Raw genomic sequence first — 16,345 nt, 5'->3', positions numbered from 1 at the left:
CTCAGAATTCTGAAAAAAAAAATTGAGACTTTTTTTCATTTGAAGAATAAAATCAGAAATCTGACTTTAATCTCAGAATTCTGACTTTTTCTCACAAGTGAAAAAAAAATTTTTGTCTCAAAATTTTTTTTTTTTTTTTCAGTGGCCCTAATACTCTTCCGTAGGGTTCCTGTATATTTTTTTGGTGTGTGAAATTATATAAATCAAACTTGGGCCAACTGCATACAGGGGGCTTGATCTGTGCCTTGAAATAAGATATTTTTGAATCATTTTTCCTCTGTTTACATTTCTCCAGCTTTCAGATCTTAGATATTTTATATGAATACTGTAATCTATAAACAGTCCAGCACCATCATTATGTCTTATCTAGTCTCCGTAATGAAAACTAAACTTAATTAGTATTGTTATTATCAAAGATCCAATTTACTATAATCTTACTCTATTCCTTCTCACGGAAATAAAGGTTGTCAGTCACCTTTTTAGTCATCTTTTTTGTCAACAAAATTAACACTTCTATACTCTGTAAGTGTCTTTTGAGCCATATACAGTGTCTAAAAAGGTATTAAGTATTCACCCCCTTGGATGTTTTACCCTTACTTATTTCACAAGTCAATCAAGGTCAGTATAGTTTGCCTTTTTTGACAAAAAAAAATTACAACAAAGCTCTTTAATGTCAAAGTGAAAACAGATTTTTACAAAATAATGTATACTAAATAAAGATATGCAAGATAAAATTGACTGCATAAATATTCACCCCCTTCAAGTCAGTATTTAGTAAATTCACCTTTAGCTGCAATCACAGCACTGAGTCTGTGTGGATAGGTCTCAGTCAGGCTTGCACATCTAGACACTGGTACTGTACTCAACTCTTTGCAAAACTGCTCAACCTCTGTCAGGATTGGACTGAGGTCTTGTCTTTGACTTGGCCATTCAAACACTCACCTTGTTGTCCCAAACTGTAGATCTCTTGGAGAATGAATAAGATTGTTCACCAGGATTTTCCTATATTTTGCCGCCTTCATTTCCCCCACCTTTACAAGCTGTCCAGGGCCAGCTGCTGAGAAGCATCCCCACAGACACAGAAATGGCTCATTCTGAGAAGGGCTGAAACAGAGGGGGTTTTTAGACATGCAAAAATCCTATACTGGAGTGTTTTTTCAGCAACAAACTTCACAGGCATGTTTTGGGGACCTCTGAGAACAATATAAACTTGTCTTAAAAGGGTAAAATATGTCCCCTTGAGTCTCCTCCTTCAGCGTAGTCACAGGTGTCTTGGTGGCCTCTCTCACTCGTCTCCTTCTTGCACAGTCACTCTGTTTATGAGGATGACTTGATCTAGACAGATTTAAACACATGCCAAGTTCCTTCCATCTCCTGATGATGATGAATTTAACAGAACTCTGGGGGATGTTCACTGCCTTGGGAATGTTTTTGTATCCATCCCTTGACTTACACTTTTCAAGAACATTTTCTCTGAGTTGCTTGGAGTGTTCTTTTGTCTTCACGGTGTAATAGTAGCCAGGAATACTGATTAACTAGTGACTGGACTTTCCAGACACAGGTGTCTTTAAACCAGTCATGTGACACATTCACTGCATTCATATGAGCCCCATTTCACCAGTTGTGAGGCTACTAGCAACAATTAATTGGAGCTGTGTTGAATAAGGTCAGACACTTTAAAGGGGATGAATATTTATGCAGTCACCTCTTTTACATGACATATTTTTGTTTGATTGACATTAATTTCTATAAATCTGTTTTCAGTTTGACATTAAAGAGTTTTTTGTAATAATTTCTTTGTCAAAAAAGCCAAGTAATATTGAGGGTGACTGATTTGTAAAACCATTGAAAGGGTTAAACAGCCGAAGAGTGAGTACTTTCTATAGGGACTGTGCTAAAAGTTAAAAGTTAAATGTGTACCTTTAATTTTGTATGCTAGTCAGGTTGTTAACCCTCAGCCTTTGGTTACCAATTATAGATAAAAAGTAGAAATGCCTCATTATTTTTCAGGGAATCTATGAAAGCAATGGAAAGTTTGATGCTTTTTTGAGACACTTTGAAAAATACATTGTAAAAAAAAAAAAAAATATATATATATATATATATATATATATATATATTTAAAACTACTATATAAACAACATGCCTGGAAAAAACATCAGTTGCTTTAGAGATGTACATACAAAATATCCCAAAACTTCTCTCAGCAATCCGGTGGTTTCCAACAAGCATGAGGAGGTGACACAGTGACACCTCTACCCAGCATGCTTTGTGTTTTCTCAAAGCAAGGGACCAGGTTTAGGTTGGTGTCCTCAGGAACAGGAGGAAATGCTTCTTAACCAGAAAATGCCGAGTACAGTTCAAAGTTTGCACCTAAACCAAACCTCTGACATAAAAACAGGAAGGAGTTCAAATTCACCCAAGAGCAAACTTTCCTTTAATACTGTACAACTGACAGTCTTTTGTACAATGACTATAACAGCATATAAATAACCTCCAGCACTGCTCTCAGTGTAAACAGTGCTGCCAAAACAAAAATAAAACAATAATTATGATGTTTACAGGGAAAATACAGAAGGTTAAAGAAAGACACTGTAAGCAGCTTTTATTTTAAGACAAATATTTCATCTAATGTTCTAACTGGTGGTAAATGTAGCTACCTGTGTGCTTCTGTAGACAAACCATCGGTATCATGGTCCGATTTTGACATCAATACAATCCTTGTGTTGTCTCATTTCTAGTTGGCAAGTAAACATGGACAAAGTTGAAAACTCCTCACAGAGTTATTATCTAATGCTTTATCTATAGTATTTACAATTTAAAATGATACACCTGTTTATTTTTTCTCTAAATGCTCTTTCAAAGACCACGATGGTAAACTAAGTCGAGGCGAGAACACTCTGGAAATAAGGGCCAGTTTGGAATGTGAAAACTTGAGATGTTTGTTGTGTTTTTTCTCTTGATGCTGTAAAAAGTCACAGTGATTTCACTTGGCAGTAAATGAAACAAGTCAAGGCTGCAGCTGAAATCTCTGCTTGTGTGTTTTGTAAAGTCGAAGGCTAAAACAGCCCGCAGAACGCAGCGTTTGGTAAATTGAAAGACACTCCAGAGACAGGAGGTGGGAGTCAACCTTGAAGTGTTTTATTTTGAAAAATCAGCACTGCTTTTAAAACCCTCCCCCCTCTGTTTTCTCTGTCTTTTAATCTTAATTGGACTTATTTAATAAAATGTTCAAAAGGCATCTTTTTCCAGAGTGCTGGCACCATGCTGCCTACTCCTACCCCACAGTCATGAACGATGCTTTATCTATGGTCAAAGTCTGCATAGCACACTGTACACAGTATGAGTCCAAGTCAGAGCTAAAGATGAAGTACTCTCCCAGAGCTGTCTCCGTCAGCCAAAAGTTAAAGAACATTTTCAAAGAGGTGCATTGATCGCATGATGTTTTCATCCTGTGCACAAAAGGAAACAAGAACGTAATGAGAAAGTGAAAGTGTGCCAAAGAGAACCCAAAGAGAAGAGAAGACAAAAGAGGAAGATATCCAGCTTACGTTTTGGCAGCAGTCGATGAACTCGTCTATGGTAACCACGCCGTCTTTATTTTTATCCATCTTCTGTTGAGACAGAGACGAGAGCAAGAATAAATAATGACGGTTCTCTAAAGCCTCTTTACTGGGGCCGGCTGTGAGACAGAAACACTCGCCTGAAAGAAGACTTCTACATGCTGACGAGGCGTCTCTTCTTTCAGGACTGGGTATGTACATTTTCCCATCATGTCGTAGATGGCCTTCATGATGTCGAGCATCTCCTGAACACAAAAACAGAGTCAGTTCACCCAAAGTACAAGACAATCACTTTACAGTTATCCTTTAGGGCAGGGGTGTTGAACTTGAGGCTTGCAGGCCAAATCTGGCCCGTGGTACAGTTATAGCCAGCCCGTAAGATCATATCATATTTTCATTATTATTGACCACTGGTATGAGGTCTGCAAATTTACTCCAGTATAAAAATGAAAACTTAACCTAGATGATTCCAAATATTCTTGTTGAGTTATCAAAATATAAGAGTAAAGAGTAAAAATAATTCTATAAAAAGTCAGGATGTGGGAAAAGAAATCAATTTGTCTTCATTTCATACTATCAATTTTGCACCTCACAAATATGACTTTAACTTATAAGTCTGTATTTTAATGTCAGATTTTGACCTTTTCTATTCATGATTTTGACTTTTGATCACTGTAAACATCACAGTGAGTCTCCATTTCCCAAGAAACACAAGTGAAGAACTCTAAAACAACAATGAAAATGACAGATGTTTCTCTACAAGCGCAACTGTCGGCTTTTTGAACTTTCCAAGAAGTCCAAACTACACCTGTCCAACAGATTTTTATTGCACTGAACCTCTGATGTACCTAAAAATTTGGTGGTCTGTTACAAATAATACTATCTTTTAAGTTGTGTGTTAGATCCAGATGTAAATACCTGGAAATAAAAGCTGAAATGTAGATCTCTTGTTCCAATACTTTTGGAGGGAAATCTGTCTATCTGTACTGAGTAGCTACTGAGAAGCTGTATAGTAAAATATGATCTTTCCTTATTGGCAAGAACAACAAGACCAACCAGACTATTTGAGCTATTATAGTATTAAAATACAAAGAAACATTAAACATATAAAGACTTAAATGTAGCACCTTAAAAGTGTATATATTAGTTAACAATGCATGTAGTTCAACTTTTAAGTGTTTAATATTTTACAACATGACAGAGTTGCAGTAACTTTTGAAAATCTGTGGCAAGGTCTGACAAGGACAAAGCAGAGAATCAACCTCATAGCAAGGCAATGCATACTATATGTTCTTTCAAAAACAATAATAAGTCACCAGAAGCGTCACCAAGAGCCACAGCAGGGATCCCTGTAACAGGCAACATCAACTAAACACATAAAACATATCTAAACACTCTGCCCAAGGGCATGATGGGAACGCTGTCCAAACATCCCCCCAGATTTGAAATCACAGTGGGTGCAGCTTTGACCAGCTAACTCTGGGGTTGAACGCTGTCAAAGAGTATCAACCAGGCAATCGAACTGGTGACTCACAGCATTATTGTTGATTCTTCTGATAATATATTTTAAGGAAAACTGGCTGATCATGATTAACTCTAAATCAATAGGAGCACCTAAATGTTAACTGATCGACAAACAGCTCTGTAAAACTAACATATTCACAATGAGCAGCTCTGTAATACAGATTGTTCACAGATGTAAAGTCATACAGTTTTAAAATTTTCCCAGCATGCTGTGCTCAGAGTTTGTGTTAAGAGTTTCTGACAACAAAATCCTGCTACGGTGTACACATAGTAATTTACATTCAAATTTATTGAAACCAAAAGGGCAATTCATTCGTAAACATAAAACATGCTTAAATCAGCACACTGGCATGATTATTCTAAGCAATTAGGGACAGGGATGTGCCACGGTCAGCTTCCCAGAGCATCTAATAGTGGGGCAGACTTATCTTTTTTAAATGGCATTTTTTTTTTTTTTTAAGATTTATTTTTGTGCCTTTATTAGATAGAGGAGGACAGTGGATAGCGCCAGAAACAGGGTCAAGAGTGGGGGTGAGACATGCGGTAAAGGGCCTCAGACCGGATTCGAACCCGGGATGCCCTCATACATGGGGAGTGCCTTTAACCACTAGGCCACCTGCTCCCCTTAGATGGCTTTTTTGTTATTCCCAGGGGAATCAGAGTTTCAACACAAATACTCAGGAAAGAATGTAAATGCAAAGAAAGCGACCCAGAGTATCTCACAACAAAAAAATGGAACTGTCCCTTTAAGAAGAACCTCTATCTTGAAATATCCTTGCAAAGAATATATACAGTGCTTAACAAATTTATTAGACCACCACCCAAAGTAAGGTTTATGCCACAGCTGCCCTAAATTAACAGCATTGGTAATTACCAAAATCATTTTTTATGTTTCTGCAATGGTTAATACACCAATATGTAGAAGCTCTTTCACTGAAATGATATTTTTAATGCTAAAATATAATTATTATTGTTATCCATGAATTTTCAAATGTACTGATTTACAAAAAAACTGAAAAAATAGTGAAGTGCATTATTATTTCTTGATTAATATGTCAAATTATAGTTAGTTACTTGCATTCCTGAACAGAAAACTGAGTTTTAGTCGTTGAATGTTATGCTTGATTAATTTCTGACTTCTCAGAGAAGCCCAGTGAGCCAGCTCAAATGTGAGTATAAAAAGGTGAATTCAGTTTGAAATTCCTTATTCCTGTTCAAAATGGTAAAATGTTTTTAGTTTTTAGTTTTAAAGAAGTTTTTGAAAGATTTCTAAAATATTTATGTTTTCTCATTTTTATGACAGGGGGTCTGATAAATTTGTTAAGCACTGTAGTTGTTCCAGTGGATGTCATACCTCTTTAGTGATATATCCATCTTTATTGATATCATACAGGTTGAAAGCCCAGTTGAGTTTTTCCTGGATTGTGCCCCGCAGGAGAATAGAGAGGCCCATAACAAAATCCTGCAGAAAAGAACAAACATCATTAAATCAAGCTTTATGCAAAACAAAGTTACACAAATATTACACAGGCAGATTTTCACTCAGTGCTATAAATCAACTATTCTGCAAGGATATAATGTAAGATACTGATTAGACTTAAGTAATGAACAGGAAGGATATAGGAGTTGTAAATCAAATCCACCTTTTATTCAAATTACCTGCTGACTCATAACATGTTTCGGTCTTCTGGGAAATCCCAGTATTTTTGAGAGTGGACTTTATATTAGCCAGCGGAGCTCTGGATTGGCACAAAGGCAGCTTTTCTGTCCTAATAAGCAAATATCTGCCCTTCATAAATATTAATAAAGTGTTGATAGCCTTCCAACTAGGCTTGTTTGGACTAAATTAAAATTTACTGGGGTTGCAGTTTATGTAATGCTCCTGTGTAATGAGTCATGGCCTCAAACTGATGCAGTTTTTAAAGAGTTGTCTTACCTCGAAACTCACAGAGCCATTGTGGTCTGTGTCAAATGCATTGAAGAGAAAATGTGCGTATGTTGAAGCATCTGTGGAGAAATGGGAAAAAATGTCAGAATCTTTTTTTCAGTTTACAGCTCAATTAACAGCAACAAATTTTGTAAAAAGGGAAACAACAAAAAGAAACTTTTGTAGTTTTTGCAGAACTTCAAAAGAAAAATCACTCCTTGATTGTTTTTCTGTCCTGATAACTGAAAACAAAAAACTTGAAACAAAAGTTTTATCATTATTCCTCATGAGATGAGCCTTTCCTGTCTCCAAACAGATAAATCAAAGCCTCCTAATGTTTTCTCTCTTGTTTCTCGGGTACAATCTTTGCATATTAATGAGAGCCAACAACAGCATTTTCTTGCCGCATTAATACTGTGTCCCTTCTGCCTCTTTTTCTTGGAAAGAAGTTTAAGTTAAAGTGCCTTTTGTGCAGCTTTAGTAAACAAGAGTGAAAGACAATTTGTGTCCGTTCAGCTCACAGAGGAGATAAGAAGCAGCAGCCTCAAAAGACAAAGTAAGCTGTAAGAACAAAGATGGGACAGACCTCCTTGTGGGAAGAACTGTGCGTAGATGTCTTTGAAAGTCTCTTCATTCACGACACCGCTGGGGCATTCCTGAAAACAAAACAGGACGTTATTTGCAGTCTATAATAAACACACTTATCAAAAAGAAAGTCCAGGTTGACAGCTGAACTTTCAAAATAATGTTAATTAATTATTGATTCTTCATTTTTTTTAATGTCACGATAAGAAGCAGTTGCAGTTCTATGAAATTTTAAATCTTTTTTGGAATTAATACAAAAAGAAAATCTGTGTCAGACCAATTATTCCACCTGAAAATCATGCCAAGATGAGCTTTAACATTTAAAAGCGGGAATCAGAGCCAGCCTTTAAATCAGGTCAAACATCACTGTGCAAACATTTATTTTTTAAAAACTCGGTCAGATGGCAATAACTTTTGACTTGTCTTAATTTGAAGCATGAATGCATGCTCCGTTGTGTGTCGACCACATTCTGACATCACTTTAATGTGGTTCGGAGCAGCAGACCCAGAGATTTAGAGCAAAGTGGATAGCAAATCACTGCCTTTCAGTGATTTCTTGACTCATGTAAAAACAGCTCATTGTGGTTTAATATTTCTCAAGAGTGCCTGAGCAGAGCCAATCACATTTTGATGTCTGACATCTTTTGGCCTCACAAATAATCAGCAATCACAAGCAAATACTTATAAACATTGACAAAACTTAGTGAGTCCCCTATTGGTTTCTTAATTGGTGTTATGAAGCCCAGTGATAGAAATCAACATTAAAGCTTACATCAGAGTTCATCCAACTTCTTTCAGAGCCTGTCCTGTTTACTGTATTCAAGACTTAAACTTGACATTTTTTAAACAGCTGACTGTTATATTCAAGTTTGAAACTAAAATTCAGAGTTCTTTCATTGACAGAGATCTCTTCAGCTGAGAACGTAATGAGCATAACAAGGAAGCAGTGAGGATGAGGAGCTGACGCACAGAGGGTCCGTTCAAATAGTCCATTTTGCTTAGGAAGGTTCCTAACTGAGTGAAACGACCCGGAAGCATTTTAGTGTCGGCCATGATAAAGGCTGTTCGAATTCTCCAACTGAAAAGGAAAGGAGCTTCATAACTTCCTTTATTATCTCCTTTAGCCTAGGAAACACTGGACCATCCTTTACCAAAGGAGAGATGAAAAGACGACCCACAATGCTTTGCGTAAACTTCACTTAAAGTGATGCACCTGTTGACCGCTCATCAGAACAAGTGAATAACTTGACTGTGACTTTACTAGCCCTGATTTAAACAGCAAAATTCATTGTCAAACTTACAATCCATGTGATAAATGGAAGAGAGTAGGGATGAACAGTGAAATATTACAGACATGAAAACTATATAATTCAACTTATGATCACCATTTCATTTATTCTCATTTCTAATTTCTTCAAATAGTAAACAATCAGTCAGTATTTTAAACAGTATTTGTTTTGCTATTTTGAAATATTAAAGTAAATGTGATAAACGTTTGTAAATCACAACCAATTAAAGTGATAAAGTTGGCTGCTATATTGTGAATATTATAATTATGCAGGGAAGACACGGTTTATAGAGCTTTTCACATGACGAGCTGAGAGAAAGACAGAACTAGAGTAGACTAATAAAATTAACGGAGACGAGAAAATTAAGGGAATAAAGCAAAACAATTTGTTGTGAAATAAAAGGAATTGAACATTATTCATCTCGTTGTATTGACTTAGCAGAAAGTTCAGATTAAGAGAAAAGTTTCTGCTGTTCTGGATGTTTACAGTCACAGTTCCTCTTCCTGAAGAGACTTTGGCATATAAAAATCATAATGAGCTCAGATTGATCTCTGACGTTTTAGCGTTTCATTTGCAGCACATAACAACACAGAAAACGCACCGAGTGGTAGATGCGAATTTTGTAGTCCATCAACGTTAAATTGTAGTTTTTACACAAAAAACACACGTCACGTCCGTAACATCCGCCCAGGGAAAGTGCAGTCGGATTCCTTAATCACCACAGTTCTCCTTTCCTATCCTCTGACTCCCACCTTTCCTTGACCCTGTGATGTTTTTTGTCGGGGTTAAGGAAAAGTGAACAGGAAAGGACTTAGGAGCAAATATTTGGACTTTTTGAACGGACCCAGAGAGAGCGTTAGTCTGTGACAAGACAGACTAGAGCATTGCAGCTACAGCGTGCACTGCTCCTCACACACTCAACCAATCATAGTATCGTCTTTTTCCTTCATCTGTGCATAATTGCACACCGTCCTCCCACACTGCTTTATTCCACTTTCTCAACAGATCCTTCTGCAGAGCATGTTCAGGCAGGAGGCGTGGCTGGGTGAGGCACACCTGTCTTCTATCAGCTCATTTTCTCAGACATAAAAGCCTGGGGTTCATCCCAAAAGTCCAAAAATAAGTTCCCAAGTTCATTCCTATCCACTTTTCCTTTCCACCCTTTTTCACAGGGTGAAGGAAAGGTGGGTGTTAGAGGATAGGAAAGGAGAACTGCAGTGATAAAGGAATCTGACTGCACTTGTCCTGGTCCAATGTTACGGATATGACGTGGTTTAAAAACTGTTTAAAAACTACAATGTAACGTTGATGGACTACAAAATGCACATTTATTATTCACAAGGAGTGAAATGTGAAAAGCTCAGTAATAAACATGAGTTCATTCAAGTTTTTATAGCCTTATGTCTTTTGAGGACGAGGCACTGTGACTGTGAACATCTAGAACAGCTGCAAGGTTATCTTTCAAGTAAACTCTCTTCATAGTCTGTACAAATAGATGAATGATATTCATGTCCTTATATCTTGCAATGGTATTAATGAAATTATTTTGTTTTATTTTCATTTCTGTTCATTATTTAAGTCTACTCTGGCTCTTTCTTCCTTTCAGTTGGATGTTTAAGTGAAAAGCACTATGAACCGCAAATAAATAACCTCTAATAAATATTTTCTCTTTTGTAATCATTGTAAGAAACATAATGATGACATTATGGCAATATGCCAGCGTTAACCTCTCATCTATCACATGAATAATAAATACATTTATTGTTTAATTCAGTGCAAGTAAAGTTACAGTCATAGTGCTTGTTTTGATGAACAGTCAACAGGCACGTCACTTCAATGAGGTTGATGCAAAGCATTATGGGTTGTCTTTTCTTCTCTCCTTTAGTAAAGGAAGGTCCAGCTTGTCCTATGTCAAAAGAGACAATAAAAGAAGCAATGACGCCCCTTTTCTTATCATTTATCCTCATAGCCTTTATCTAGCCGACACTTAAATACTTGCAGATCATTTCGCTCAGACAGGAACCTAGAGCTAAAAGGTTTATTCATGCCGCAGGGGGGTGGCTGGCTTCTCCTGCTGCATCAGATGAGGCACACCTGACTTCCATTAGCTCGTCTCACAAGTTTATTGTATTCAAGCTTCAACAAACCACTCCACTGCCTGCCTTTTTCTTTCCTTTTTGAGGATTGAACCTTTTACTTTTGCAAATCAAGTCAGTCTTTGGGATCCTGCTTGACCAATAACTTATGAATATGTGTAAATATTGGTGTGACCATGCCCAATTCAAGCTCAACAATATGAAGATTAGAGACTAGAAAATTATTACTCTCTAGATGCTATTAACCCTCAAAAACATCATTAGAAGGCTAACGTGAATAAAAGTTTGAAGAGTCTTTAGATACATAAACGAGCTGAATGTTCATCTCTGAGAGCTTTTACTCTCTTTATTCTTTTCTTTTTTAAAGAGAGATGCTTTAAAAAAACATGATGATTTACTTGGTCAGGGTTTGTTGCTTCATTTTTGGAACTCCCACCCTCAACAGCCTGAAACAGCTCAACATTTTTCCTCAATGTTATGGTTCTCAAACTGCTAACCATCTTGTCCACAACCATTCAAAGCAACCCACCTGTAGCTGTCTGAAGTCATTCAGCTGAAAACACTGAATAGTCTTACATAAGGCCTGAGAGAAGGGTGCTTTTGTGTCTTTTCAAAGAAAAAGGCCGACGAAAGACGTGGTGGACGACCTTGCTCACAGCTGTGTGGTGATAAAGGGAGCTAGTTTTGCAGGTTCAATTTCGGCTTGCTGCGAGGCTGCACACTCAGGCAGGATATTGAATCTTGGAACAGAGGAAATGTTCTGCCTATGGAGACAATTTCAACTTTTTCAAACAAGAAAATAAACCAAGGCATGGCAGTGAAAATTTCAGATAAGAAACAGACTGCACCTTAGTGTTGGTGCAAGAAAATGAACACATAAATTACAACAAATGCATTCCTTAAGTCTATGTTTGTCTGAAATGTAATGTCTGAAAATAAATCTTTCAAATGTTTTTGCTTAAGAAAATTAAGTTGTGAAAGTTTGCGACAGCCAGTGTTTGCCCCATTTCTCTGACATGACAGAATGTGAAACAGTTTCCTAAGATCAAACAAGGTTCTCCTCCCTGTGACCATGTCTGAACAACCTCTTTGGGTAACTATGAAGCAGAAAAATTTAAGCTAAAACCTTGTTGTGTTGCTTCAAAGGGGTCTCCTCTTTGTGTTTCAAGCAAAGAGGATGCTGCAAGGTTGTCTGCATTGGTCCCCGGATACTTCATCTCCTGTTGTCTCGCAGACCTAGTTTTATATCTCACAGGGTAAGGTGAGGTCAAGAAATTTTAGGGAAGATATGGAGACAGAATGAGCACAAAAGTGTCTCCACGTTGAAATGTTGGCAGCGTGTGACCTGATTCAATGAAGTCTGAGAGGCTGAGGAGAGAGTGGTGCTTTTTGTAAAATAGCCTATAAATCCTAATGATGTTGGGGGTTAAAACAAATCTATCGGCGGGAAGACAAGGTACCACCTTATTTAATTTGATGTTTGTGGGACTGACTGAGAAAACTATTCAAATTGTCAGAAAATCTTAAATTTTCTCTTATAATGGAATATTACTGTTGGGAAAAAGAGAATTTTGAGCCATAGTTTGGCACTGTGGAAAACATTATCTTGCTAAAAATCCAATTAGATGATGGATGTGTCTCTTTATCTGGGCTTTAAATATAGAAAAAGATAACAGACTTTATAAAAAGAAAGATAGCTTCCTAAAATCGAAGCTCAAACTTTTGAAGCTCCACTTGCTGACAGGCCGCAGTATCAGTCATAAGCTCCATCTCCATGATGTAAATAGAAGGGACTTTGGCCAAACTACAAAATTAAAAAACATATCCAATTCATTTTCTAAAAACCCCACTTTCAGCACACATGATTCACAGCTATAAATATTTTTTTATGAACAATTGTAATAAGCACTTATGCTGTTGTCCATGTTTGGTGAGACTGATCAGACCAGGCAAAGTTTTTCATATCTTGTATCTTAGCTGACATGGGTGTGCTGTTTAGCTGCTGTAGCCCATGTGTGCTCTGCATTAGGAGATTCTTTTCTGCATGCTTCAGCTGTAATGAGACATTACTGGAGTTATTGCTGCCCTTTCTATCAGCTTTAGTCAGTCTGGTCAGTCTGTTCTGACCTCTGTCTTCACTCTGGCCCAGATAACTGCTGCTTACTGGAAATTTTCTCTTTCCATTCTCTGTAAAGTCATGATATAATTGTGCATGGAAATCCCAGTAGATAAGCCCATCTGGTACCAATAACTATGACATGTTCAAAGTCACTTAAATCACCTTTCTCTCCCATTCTGATGCTCAGTTTGAACTTAAAGCAGATGTTCTCGACCATTTCTGCATGTCTCAGTGGTTGTAACCATATAACTGACTGAGTAGATATTTGCATTAATGAGCAGTTAAACAGGTGTGCCTATTAAAGGGATCTGTGAGGTTATACACTTTTTGTATGCTAAGCTAGAGAAAATCAGTCTTTTCTAACTCTTGCAAAGTGAATTGAGTATTTCCTTCAATCTCCAACTGTTCCACTCACAGAGCTCCTCAGCTTACTCGCCAACTGCAGAACTATTTTCCAGCCAAGACTGCAGAAATGTTCAGCAGTGGGAGAAAACCTTGAACATAAAACAAACCCAGCCCAAAAGCAGGGCTGCTCTTCAGCATCTTTGTACGTGTGAAACACAGTTCTTCTGTGTTGTTTGGTGGAGCTCCTGTTAATTAGAGCTCTGTTTTTGTTCTACAACAGCAGTGAACGCTTGTCAACAGTCAACTTTTTGTTGAGGCAGTGCAGGAAAAAGTCATGTAATTAAACATTGTAAAACATCCAATTTCACCTCAGTAGTTAAGTCAGTGCGCGTTTGTATGCATGCACTTTTTTATTTAAACAGATGGGTAATCACAGCTGTCAATTACAGCACTGCAGACATAAAGCACCGCTATATGAAACCTGCAAATCCTCCCAAACCTAAAGGGAAACCAAAGGTTGGAAAACTTTGCAATTGTTGAACTGAGTTTCACACTGAAATAAAAATTCCACCGATTGGAGTGTATTGGATTTTTCCCCCACCTCTTGATGATATTGGCAAGGGAGGCAGTTTTTCAATCGGGACAGAAGCTGGTGTGTTATCAAGTTATCATCACGTACAACACTGTGCCCCTGCAATTCAATTTAAAGTTCAGTGAAATTCTTATACTCGGTTGATGCCTGCACTGCCTTAAGCTCCCGTCAGGATAAACTTTGATGTAGCTAAGCTAAAAGTCAGGACCTCATTCACTCACTGTTCTTTATAGAAGTCATTAATATTGAGCTCTTGGGAGAGCTGTTTTCTTCTAATGCATTTTTCTCTGCATGAGAAAGCACTGAAAGATGAATTCATTTTGCCATTAAAGTCATAAAATCATTCACATTTAGATATTTTGAAATATATAACGTTAAATTTTCTATTTTCTAAATCCATCCTCCCCTCTTTTTATTGGAAAAAAGTATCTGTATTCATTTGATGTGCTTGTAACTTATCCCAACCATGATACAAAAATCAAATACAATTCCCTTTCTGGACCGCTGAAGTGAAACAGCAATAAGCGGTGCATGGAATGTAATAATAAACCTGTGAACAGAGGCATTGTCTTTGATGGAATAGAAACTGTGCGATCTTTGTCTAATGCCTGAGGCAATGCCCTGCACAGCGGACTGAGAAAGCCCCAGCAGATTTGAGCAGACGTGAGGACAATATTGTGTTATTTCCTTTTGTCAGGGGTCAAAGGATTTATGAAACAATAGAATATGTTATTTCTTTAAGGTGGCCTTTGCTTGAATTCCACCTTGAGAGTAAATCCTGGAGTCATAGGCGTTGTTTTGGATGTGAGACAAAACTCAGATTTGAGCACCTGCACTACAAGCGAATGACAAGTTTGTTGTCAAGACAAATGACCTTCTTCTGCTGACCGTATTAAGAGGTATTTGATTTTCTCCAAAGCCCCGCACGACAAGGGCAAAGGGCCAAATTTCTCATCTTGGGAACCATGCCAGCTTCTATTAGTCTGGCTGGACTTAAAAGCCCGCCTGCATTCTACCAATGTCACCAGGTAGTCTATTCTGAAGTGCAAAATAGAGGTGAGATTTCAACTTGGAGTGTGTCTTTGTCTGTAAACAGAAGTATTTTAGCTAACTTTACTCCTATATATGAAATGCACTCAATGGACAAAAGTATTTGGCCACCTGTCGATTGCACTGAGAGGTACGGTAATGACATTGTATTTTAAATAAATGCACTCTAATATGAAGTTACCCTGCCTTTTTGCAGCTGTAACAGCCTCCACTCATCTTGGAAGGCTGATTTTGGAGTGTTTTTGTGTCCATTCACTCTTTAGAGACTTTATGATGTCAGACACCAATGTTGGACAAGACGGCCTGTTCCAGTTTATCCCAAAGGTGCTCGATAGAGTTGAAGTCAGGGCTCTTCCACACAGAACTCATCATGCCTTTATGTCCTTGCTTTGTGCTCTGGGGTACAGGCATGTTGGAATAAAAAAGGGCCCTCCCCTTGCTGTTGCTACAAAGTTGGAAGCATAGCATTGCCCAAAATATCTTGTACACAGAAGCATTAAGATTTCCCTTCACTGGCGATAAGGGGCCTTGGCTGAATCCTGAAAAGCAACCCCATTATACCTTCTCCACCAAAACTCATAGTTTACACAATGCACTCGTGGAGGTAATTTTCTCCTGGCATCTGCCAAACCCAGACTCACCCATCTGACTGCCAAACAGAGAAGCGTGATTCATCACTCCACAGAAGACATTCCCATCGCTCCATTGTCCAGTGTCGGTGTGCTTTACACAATTCCATTCAACACTTGGCACTGGGCTTGATGTGAGGCTAACATGCAGCTGCTTGGCCATGGGAACCCATCCCATGAAACTCCTGCTACACAGTTTTGTTCTTACATTAATGCCAGTGGAAGTAAACTCCTCAGCTCTGTGATTTTACGTGTTTTTCGCTTCGTGGCTGAGTTGCAATCCTGTTGTTCCTAAACGCTTCCACTTTCTAACAGTATCACTTACAGTTGACTGGAACATCCGGCAGGGATGAAATTACACGAACAAAGGTGGCATTCATCAGAGCCCATTGTTCAAAAAGTTTAATCAACAGAAAAATAATCTGGATTTGAAAGTATACATCCCTATTCCCACTTACACAAAACCTGGCTGCCTGGCAAACTGCAGGAAAGCTTCCTGCTGTGAGGGAGAAGTGCCCACAAGGAAGTAGGGAATTTTGTACATAGGTTTCCCTGAAAATTTATAGAAAATTTCAGGGATGCCTGTGTGAGAAGGGCTTACTTTTTTGCTTTCTGGGCTAAGCTAG

General features: G+C 37.9%; 1 protein-coding gene across 5 annotated transcripts in view; it reads right to left on the bottom strand.

The window, feature by feature from the left end:
* Window positions 1-2,424: 2,424 nt before the first annotated feature.
* Window positions 2,425-16,345, bottom strand: part of kcnip4a (potassium voltage-gated channel interacting protein 4a) — a 217,149-nt gene continuing 203,228 nt past the window's right edge. For all 5 annotated transcript variants that reach the window (XM_041778727.1, XM_041778724.1, XM_041778726.1 and 2 more), the window contains 6 exons: window positions 7,601-7,670; window positions 7,024-7,094; window positions 6,442-6,549; window positions 3,704-3,808; window positions 3,552-3,614; window positions 2,425-3,452 (listed from right to left, as the gene is read on the bottom strand). In XM_041778727.1, the coding sequence (XP_041634661.1) occupies window positions 3,405-3,452; window positions 3,552-3,614; window positions 3,704-3,808; window positions 6,442-6,549; window positions 7,024-7,094; window positions 7,601-7,670 (465 nt within the window). In that variant the 3' untranslated portion in view covers window positions 2,425-3,404. The remainder of the gene's footprint in view (window positions 3,453-3,551; window positions 3,615-3,703; window positions 3,809-6,441; window positions 6,550-7,023; window positions 7,095-7,600; window positions 7,671-16,345) is intronic.

Source organism: Cheilinus undulatus, linkage group 22 (genome assembly GCF_018320785.1).
Source record: "Cheilinus undulatus linkage group 22, ASM1832078v1, whole genome shotgun sequence".
NCBI classification, from domain to species: domain Eukaryota; kingdom Metazoa; phylum Chordata; class Actinopteri; order Labriformes; family Labridae; genus Cheilinus; species Cheilinus undulatus.
The sequence above is the reverse complement of the archived record's forward strand: the minus strand, read 5'-3'. Positions and strand labels throughout refer to the sequence as shown.